This window comes from Mastacembelus armatus, chromosome 3, assembly GCF_900324485.2.
Source record: "Mastacembelus armatus chromosome 3, fMasArm1.2, whole genome shotgun sequence".
Lineage (NCBI taxonomy): Eukaryota > Metazoa > Chordata > Actinopteri > Synbranchiformes > Mastacembelidae > Mastacembelus > Mastacembelus armatus.
The window spans coordinates 24104579-24115079 of NC_046635.1; the positions used below are offsets into that span (position 1 = coordinate 24104579).

General features: G+C 37.9%; 1 protein-coding gene across 1 annotated transcript in view; it reads right to left on the bottom strand.

The window, feature by feature from the left end:
* Window positions 1–555: 555 nt before the first annotated feature.
* cep89 (centrosomal protein 89) overlaps window positions 556–10501 on the bottom strand; it is a 45486-nt gene continuing 35540 nt past the window's right edge. Inside the window, exons 17-18 of the mRNA XM_026292934.1 lie at window positions 10331–10479; window positions 556–2816 (exon numbers count right to left, since the gene is read on the bottom strand). Of these exons, the coding sequence (XP_026148719.1) occupies window positions 2498–2816; window positions 10331–10479 (468 nt within the window). The 3' untranslated portion in view covers window positions 556–2497. The remainder of the gene's footprint in view (window positions 2817–10330; window positions 10480–10501) is intronic.

Consider the following 10501-nt stretch of genomic DNA (forward strand, 5'->3'; position numbering starts at 1 on the left):
CAATATGGTCAAACTGCAAAACAATCAGATCAGTCAGAAATGATAAAGACTTGGACAGTGTCATAGTATTTTGTTCAAATCCAGCATATAATTTAAACAAACGGATTAAACAAATAAGTGTACAAGTATGTTATTTAATTACATTTTGGAGAGCCTGTCCAGTCAGGAGGTTTTGTCCTGAAAAGACAGACCATAAAACCTTAAGGTTCAATGTGCAATATTTAAATATTCATACATTTGGAAATATTCATTAACATTCAAAGTCCTTGCGCTGAAAGCTCTTCCAGCACTAATTTTGTACTGGTTTCAGAGCTTTCTATAGCCCACAGACAGAAAAGAGAGAGAAATCGTAGTGATTTCTGAGACAAAGAGGGCAAAGAGTCAGGCATTACAATATGTCAAGTCAGATTGTATGGGATGCTTCCACTCTAATGAAACTTGGTCCTAAACTGCATTTAGTGGATGAAAAAGATATTCAGATTTTAATATTTTACATAAATCACAAAAACATTTCATTATACCAAATGAAGGGCAAAGGACTGAAACATTCTCAGGTTTTGCTCTTCATGTGCAAGGACATTATTACTGACGCTGAATACGTGTCATTATATGTGCGAGGAAGCATTGCACTCAAAAATATCCAGCATAAAAAATTTTTTAAAAGTGCATTAAGAAAAATTTAACATGAACTTTGTGCAAAAGGGGAAGGTACAAAACCCATTTCAACACCCCAACAATGGCATCGTCATCTGACAAGATGACAATATGGTGACACAGTTAAAATGCCCTCTTGAAAGATATACCCTACTGTGTTTTCTACTGGTTGTAAAGCTTTTGGATCTCCCCTTAAAATAAATGGTTTGAAACATGGGTCAGGTCTACTTTATTTTGTGACACTCTAGTGGTGGACAGATTCTTAACCAGACCAACACCCTTAGTTGAGGCAGTGTCATAGGTGGGAACCTGTTAAATGAGAGGAAGGACAGAGCAAGAGAGGGAGACTGGCATGTAACTACCTCATATAGTACAGTATGTGCCAGTGAAAGCAGGTTCAAGTGAAATTATTCTGGTCTTTGTAAAACAAAAAGATACCATGGTGCTGTCAGGCTGTGCCCTGCTGAGAATCTAACATGCTGGATTATTGTCAAACCTATTCAGTTCTGTTGAATTGTAAGATATGGATCAAGGATTTTCCTAGATTTCCTGGGTGTTTTGTTGTAATTTGTGAGTTTCTCACTTGAGTCAGAAAACCAACATACTGTGCATTTTGGACATTTTAATGTGGATTATTTATGTTTGCTTGTACATATATGTATGGAGGGCATATACAAAGTAGTTAGAATGTATCTGCCTCACAACAGAGTAGCTGACAGGCTCAATGCCATAATTTGTTAGTCATATTTTCCACCTGACATTTTGGCCGTAGGTTGGTTTAGTTGTGCTGGCAAGCTACATGTTTTACTGTTACGACAGATGTATCCCTTAACAGCTACTGTATCACACATCTGGGCCACTGCCCCAGACTGTGTTCGTCAGTAGGGATTTGTGGTGGAGCCTTGTGGTTTGAGTATAATCCAGCAGGTCTGTGGTTGTGTCAAAGAGGTGACGTTAGGGAGTTTCACAAAAAAACCTGTTATGTGTAACATAGTGTTCTTGGTTGCTGGCTAGTGTTTAACATTTGCGTACTCTGCCTGTGCACAATAAGGGGTTTAACTATTATTTTGTAGTGGAAAAATTATGATTGTTCTAGAACCCATGTTAAAAGGTAATAGTAAGGTAATAATAATATGGAAATATTGTCAAGCATTGATAAATATAAGCAAATCCCCTTATTTTGCCTTATTCTATATGTAGTGTGTTGAAACAGAGAAATGAATCTAAAATAAACAGATAAATAAAGTCTTTTCGATTTGAGCATGCAATTTCCTGTGATAGAGTGTGAATTACATGTCTTCTGTTGTACCAGGATTTAGACCATACATACATACAACCAAAGTGAGTTAGTGTACTACTACATATTACACACCACTGCTACTGCGACAATGATAGTACCAGATGTGTCCAGCAGATGGCAACATTAATGCTGTTCTTTAGATTTAATCAAGCTAAATAAATCAAATATTTTATTGCTATTACTTCTTATGCCAGTAAACCTGCGTGATCTATTAAAGCCTGGGAACTGCACTGTTTTATAAAACAGTCATAAAATACTTGGACTGATGTCAGGTACATTTGGCCACACTCTAAAAACTGAGATGTGTTATTTGTAAATTTTCCTATTTTATTATTCCCGTGTTGTATTGATTTTATTTATTTTACTGCAAACCTTGTGCTCAGTTTTCTCTTCAGGACAAAACGTATTAATTAGCTCCCTGTGCTTCCAGCAGAGAGATATCAAGTAAGTATGATTACAGTCTACTAGCCTACATTAAACACCCAGCTATGTTTCTCAGTATGGATAGACCCGCACACCTACAGCGTTATGGCTCCAAAAGTTTTAGCAGTAGAAATCCAGCCCATGCTTATGCTTTTCATCCAAGGAGTTGTTTTGATGGTCTGAGTCAGATATATTTATGGACCTTCTCTGGAGCCCAGGGCTTTGGTGAGCTGCGAAGTGGGGAGACACAGAGCCATGATTTTGATGGTACAGGGTAGTCTCATCTGGAGCCTGAGAAGTCCATGCAAGAGAGGCACCGTCAGAAACAGCCCAGCCATGGAGGTCCACATTGAGTCTCATGTCCGCGAGAGCCTCTTTCATGTTCTGGTTTTCTCTGGTTGCTGCTTGCCATACCACCTCCAGCTCTTCCTCTACTTCCCTAAAGATGAAAAGACAAGGAAGGCTGTCAACCAGTCAGTCTGTTTATATTTGAGACAGTGAAGGTAAGTGTGGGTGTAGTAGTTATTAAATTACTGTGCAGAAAACTGGGGAAACACATACAAAATTACACTACAACCACTGTTCATACTTCAGAAAAGGACTGTGAGAATTGTTCATATCGATGAATTTCAGGCTCATATCAACTTATTGTTCCTACAGTCAAAAATGTTGAAATTCTTTGACTCTGGGGAATTTAAAACTGCTGTATTTATGTATAAAGCAAGAAATAACCTGCTACCAGGTGGCATTCCGAAATTGTTCAGTGAAAGAGAAGGGGGTTACAATTTAAGGGGCAAACTTCACTCTATTGGCACGACAAGGAAAAGTTTCCTGTATATCAGCTGGTGGAGTAAAACAGTGGAACAGGTTGAGAAAGGACTTAAAGTAATGTCCAAACATAAAGCAGTTTAAAAACAAATATAAAGAGATCATTTTCACAAGGAACTGGGATGAGGAGAGGTTAGTTTAGTTTATCTTTGGTGTGTATGGAGAATAATGTATGGCATGGAAAATTAGTGTATATTGCACTATTGATTCAGTGAGTACGTGATTAGACACGGCCTATAGAAACTATGAGTCATACTTTACATTTTTTTGTGAAAGTGCTTACTTCTTACTCGTTCTCAAACATGTAATATGTATAATTAGAAATTAGTACTTATTATAACAAATATATGGACACTAATGGACTATGGACAAGCATGGACAGAATTTACTTGATTTTGGAACTGGTCAATGAAGTCTTTTTGGGTGTTTAATAATTTAGTCTATTATTGTTTATTTATTATGTTTACAGTGATTATTGCATGTTTGAAATAAATGTTAATAAAAAAAGTAGTGAGCAGGGAAGGTGATTAGGCTGAAAACAGCTGATAAACAGCCCGAATGTGGCCATGAGGCTCAAGCGTCACTGTGGCTACCTGAAAAGATCAGGCTGACCACAGCAACAGCTGAAGGTATATCACTGTTTTATTATACAGAGCAAATCTTGCGACATCATCAACCATCACCAATGGCTGACTTTAAGTGTATTCTGTCTACATGTTGCTTTAAACAAATGTTGGGGTATTTGATTTCTGCTTTCAAACATGGTACAATGCTAAAAATACCTTGCAGGTCTAAAAAGCTCTTGCATGAGGAGACAGAAGTGGAGAAGGATGCAGTCACAATGAAACATGTCTACTTTTAACACAGACACATGCTTTAACACAAAGCAATACCATCTGACACACTGTACATGCTGTGGTGTTAAATGCATGAAGCATACCTCTCTCAGGTCCACTCAACCCAAGTGAAATCTATTCATTAAATTATATCTCCAATTAAAAACAAAAAAATCTACATTTTAAGAACCATTAAAGCAGACTTCACGCCCAGACAACAGTTAGAGGCTGGAAACTGAGTTTGAACAGATACCAGGTACAAATTTAGCCCATCCAACATCCTAGGATATGCAAATTATGTTTTGTGAGAGTGGGTGCAAGTGTATAAACCTAAAGGTCAGACCAGCAGCTGTTTAACATTCAGCTGGAAGCACAGATCAGTTCGCGTACATCTAGTAACTAGTTACAGGTGAAACAGAAACAGTTTTTAAACATTAACACTAAATGAAATGTACCCTATCATGTACAAGTGCTAGTACTGCCAATCATTATGATTTACTGGTGTTATAAAACATTAACATGGTCACTTTCCCAAAAACAGATGCTGCACATAATTAAGATTAACATTATAGATAGCAGTAAACTGTACAGTAAATGGTAAAATACAGTTTTTCAGTGTACTCTCAAGGTCCCCCTAACATTGCCTAAAAATAGAGGAAATTTCCATAATTTGTTTTGCATCTGTTACCATTATAATTGATATGTGGCACACTGGAAGGTAGCACTATACAAACATTCAATGCTGCAGTGACTAAGCAGCAGGCTGCTTAACAGTGACAGGCAGACAAGATACACACCAGCTCTGCCAACAAAACTAGAAAGAGAAACTTTTTCCACCGCTGCCAGTTTGTTGTTGTATAGATATGCACAGCACAAATGATGCTTACATGCTTGAATCAACAGTGATTGGAATTTGTCAAAAAAACAAAACAACAACAAAGTACAACTAGATTGTGCTATACCTTCCACATCTCTCAAACATGCGCAGTGATTTAACAGCATCCAGAACGCCACCTTCTTCAATTACAGTTTATAAAAAAAAATAAAGCCTTTTTAAAATCTGTGTTTCTGTCTTCATGTTAGTAAGGATCCTTTAGCTAAAGCAGAGTACTTCATCAAATGAACTCACCAGGCACAATGCAAGAAAAAGTGGAGTGTTTCTAAATAAAGCAGCAATCACTGTGCTCAGCCAGGGTGTTACACTGCATTCAGATCATATGGGAACAACTGAAAGAGTGGTATGATTGTTAAAGGTCTGCCTTAGAAGTGCTCACACATTCAAAGTCAAAACTATACAACTCTTGAGTATGTAACACAAGGGTCAAAAATAGGCAATCATGTCTCAAAACATAAGTGTGGTTTGTCTCTGTCCACACTTTACATCAAACAAGTTAGAGGGATATTATGGCATTGTTTTGTCTCCTAGATCAGATTATTAATCTACCTATTTTCCATAAGTGATTACCCATGACTAATCATAAATTTTAACCCCAGCAAAAATGGTTTGGTACTTTGCCTAACTATGATATAAAGAATCTGTACAACAAACAATTAATGTGAATGCTTCCATTAATGCCACAGTTTAGTTGCTTTTTCAAAGTGCATGCACTCTAAATGATAAACTCAAGTACAGGCATGTTGCATCAATCAACTAACAAGAGAGGGAAAGAAGAGAGAATACTGATAACAGAAGAGAATAACAGCTCCAAGGAGACATCACGTAATTACCAGTGTGTGCTGTTACTGTTATAATGATAATGGCTGATGCATTAAAAGCTCTACTATCATGTGCTGTTCACACGTCATCAACTGAAGCAATCATCTACCCTTTCTGGATTCAGTTAGCTGCTTATTATAGTGGAGGGAGCATCAGCATTACAGCATGACACCAATGTTGGATGTGTATTTAAAATTAAGTGACAGGCTAAAGACCCGTGTCTTTCAAGAAAGCTACAACCTGCTGAGTTTGAGAAAATGAACATATTATATATACACCTTCTGGTTCAAAGCTAGAAGGTAACGTTGATACATGATTTAAAATGAATAAATAATCAGCTTAGTTGGATTCAACATGGACACAGTAAATCACCTCATATGACACACAGATAAAGGGTTGAGGATCAACTTTTGTATTGCTTCCTTCTCTGCCTTAATGCAGGGGATGGCAATATTGGTGTGGCTCTCTGTCTGGTGATGGGTCAGCAGTCCTACTACTTTGGTCCAGACTGGAACATCTTACCCACTACTGGATGGTTTGCCATAAAATTGAGCACAGACAGCGAATGAATCCTAGTTAACTGTACTGTAATACGTTGTGTTAGATTTCACTTATACAGGGAAATATTTCTACATCTATAAGAAGATGGCTTATACTGAAATTTTGTACAGACATTCATAGTTATGGTTATCCTATTGATGTTGGTGAGCCCCTGACATTTCCTCTGGTGACAGCATGAGGGTAGCATTTGTGGTTTGGAGTGAAATGGATTGTGAAATTGCCACCAGTTAATATAAAACAGTGCATGTCTAAAAGAGGCTTTAGTCAAAAGGTAATAAAACAAAACTCTTTACTGTACTGTACATGATTGTTCTTTGTCCCATCCAGCTTATTTCTTTAAAGACACTTTGGCAAGATTGTTTGTGTTTTCAGTTTACTCACATTTCTTTAAGCCACTGTAAGGCCACAGATTTATCTTGAGAACAACAATGTGAATAAGAGAAAAATGTTCTCATTCATAATTAACAATGTTTTTTTGATAAGCTGAATAACACTTTGTCCCTTGTCTTTCTTGAGTAAATACCCTCACAAACTCCACTGCCCGCTAATTAACTTCGACCCAAACAGAACGCACACGTACAGTACATTACCCACTGCTACTCAAAATACAAAGATGAATATTGCAGCTGCAGTATAAGTAATTAAAATAGGAGTCTACATGTGTATTTCGGTGGGATAACTCTGTAGACCATTGGGCCACACAGCTGCAGCCTGACTTACACAGAATGGCTCAGCAGCAGCTTCACTACCCCAGTACCTTTTCATTACAATTATAGCTTCAGTAAGCTGCAGCCATCTCAGGATTTGGTCTATCGCTCTGCAACAGAACTCCTCCCTCCTCACCATCCCTGCTCTGTCAGCTCACACAACATTTTTCATTGTAATTCTGAGCGGTGATGTTTGTAAGGCAAATCTGGCTGCAAGGCTGCCCCAGGGAACAACACTAGCACTAGCATCAGACAATCAGGCCTTAAATATCTCTTCAGGAAAGTCTTTGTCCTTATGCTTCATAACTGAGGAAGAGTATACATTCTGTACAAATACTTATATTCTCACTTCAGCACAAATTCATCTGGAAAATTTAGTAGCCTTAGAGGCAGACAGATAATTTTGTGACTGAGCAATGCTAGAATTGCATGTCACCAGCTTCTCATCCCATCTCTCTCAGGAGAGAGCCCCAGAAAAATGTTATTTCATGTTTTGAACACTTAGTTAACATTGAATGTGTCTATTTATGACAACTTTTACCAAGGTGTGAAATTATTATGATATTATTAGTAACATGTTCAAAGGTGACTTATGCTTTATAATGAAAAGGCACTATGTTATTGAATTGTGAAGTACATTATATTGTAACACCATAAACAATAAACATATTCTCCATCAGTTCATTTCATTAGATTTAACAAATGGTATGTTGGTGCCAGCTACAGCTCTACAAGTGGATTATAGATTATCTATGTGAGCTGAGTGCTTTAACTGCTACTGCGAGTCATTGCCAGACCTTACCTACAAAGTGCTTTAAACACCAAAATAAACCTTGAAAGAAGGTTGAAGAAAAAATATAACAGCTACTTTCACAAAGCTCGCCTCATTGTCATCACCATCCATCGCTGTCAACATGCTTCTTATTAGTACTTTCAAAAAATGTTAAACTACTGAGTCATTACAAGGAAGTATAAGTTAAGTAGGATAAAAGACTTGGTCACCAAATGACCATCATAAGTAATATTGTACCAGGCTCTCAGTCAGCAGACTGTTGAAGAAACTCAAATGAAAGGAGAACTATTTGTCAAAATAAAAATAGAGAAGAAACTGCAACTATCTGTAGGACGATTGCTCTACCCTCATATATAGCTGAACTTTTGATGGGGTTTTTTTGTGGCTGGGTGTAAGGAAGACAAGAGGGGAAGATGATCTGAAGGCTGAATCCCCTCCTGAGCTCCTGGAAGTCTCAGGCAATGTTGCTGCTTCCCTGGAGGGTACGCAGAACTCAGCAGGCATTCAGCAATCACAATCTACCAGCATCTTTGCTGTTGCACAGACAGAATACAAAGCAGTGGATCAGAGAGAAAGGAAAATGAGGCAGAGAAAGATTTTCCCACTGAATGGAGGTGAGAAGTTTGACGTCAGCAAAGTGTATCACTACTTAAGCTGAACTCCCAATGTTCTAAATAAAAATATGGGCTTCTCAAAACCACAAATTACAAAACTGCTACAATGATTCCTTACTTGTTCTGTGCCTAGTAAGCCAGCCTTCTTTATCTGTAACAATCTGGATGTCAGTCATGGCCTTATCCACATGCAGACCAAAGACTTAAATGGTTCAGAGCAAGTGCATATTTGGTAAAGCTGATGTACTAAGCAGTACAGTGGTTTGTAGTGTGGCAAAGTCGGTAGGTTAGTGGTATGAGTGATATAGTGTATGTGTGTAATTTGTGTGATTTGTCATTAAGATGCCCTGAGGGCAGAGCAGGACAGGATATAAGAATCTGATTAGCTAGCTCTCATTTGATAGCAGTAGGCAACAAGTCCAGAGACTGGGCTAAAAAGAGACATGCTAATAGGGAAATAAAGGGGAAGTGGTAGATTGTTTCAGGAATAACAATGTGCCATAAGGTTGTCATAAGGTAACAGTAAGAATATTTTGAAATAATCTTTCCCTCACATTACTGACCATGTGACATTTTGTAATTGTTTCTGTTGCTAAGGAATTCGTCTTGCCCTTTCAAGCAGTCTTTATTTATTTTTCTATTTTCTTTTTATTCTTTGACATACTGGCCTTATGTACTACCTCAAAAGAATACCAAATCAAAAATACATTGTATACTGTGCTGTATATAAAAATAAACACAGTACATGAACAGAGCATACCTGTGTTTTGTCTGGTATTACCAAGTTTACCCAAACTACTGCATACCACCTTGTCACAGCAGTATGCATTTCTCTGTAATTCTAAAATATCATGCTTCAGGCACTACTTATGTAAAAAAACAGACGTTTTTGTTCCACCCACACCAATCCCGCATCTGTGAGCACCTGCAGCAGATGGTCTCAATGTGTGGTCCAACAGATTTTGAGTGAAGAGAAAATTCTGATGGCTTAAAGGGATGTCAGCATCTACTGTATCTCCTGAACCCAGCACTGAGTGTGGAAAACTTACTCTATAAATATAGAAACTAAAGAACAGAGATATACTGTAGCGAAGGCAGGATAAACAGCACTGAGTGAAGTCAGTATTGCTACTATTTATCAAGGCTGACACAGATAATGATGTGTAAGATAAAAAAATCCAATAACATTAAAACTGATGACACAATAAGCTGTAGACACAACACTGATATACTGTCACCATGAAGCTGATGTGGTGAATGTGTCAGCAAGCAGCTGCTTATTTTAACAAACACACAGTTGTTGTGCTTCTGGTCACCTTACCAATTTAAGTCCAATATTCATTTTTTTATTAGCTCTGTTGTGGACTTCACTGATAATATAGCTGTTAAATAGTTGTAAATTTCAGCTGATAAATGCTTCATAGTGCTCACCTGCAGCAGATTTAAATTTGATCAATAAAGACTTGTAAGTATATATTGAGCAAGATATTTTGCAACTGAAGATATGTTAATTCATATATTTGAGTTAACTTAATAAAAACCCATGTGCATATTTAGGCTTTTACAGTATTTAAATATTTACATGTTGTGTGGTCATGGTCTCTTAATTTTTTCTTTGACGGAAACAAGGTAAGAAAAAAGAAACAATTTTAACAAGCTTAAATCTGTTAGTCCAGACAGGAATTGTTTTGTTGATGTGGCTGACTCTGCCTGCATTCACACTTTCCTGCCACCTCTGTCTCTGGCCTCCCTCCTTTTTCTGTAGCTACACATATACACCTCCTCTCATTCATACACATTCTCCCTATTCTCCTCCCTTTTTCCGTTCGCCTGCCTCCTACCATTTCTCCTCCACTCTCTCCTCCCGCTCTCTCTCTCCTCCTCACTCCCCTCCTACCGTTTGGACTGCAGCAGTCTTTCTTCAGCCTCCTGTCTTTCTCTCAGCAGCCTCTGCAGGTGAAGGATCTCCTTCTGGTAAGAAGCTGTCTTCCCCTCCACCGCTTCCTCCAACGCTGCCAGTCTGGTTGATGCCTGCCTGCGGTACACCTGCGTATACACATAGAGGAAT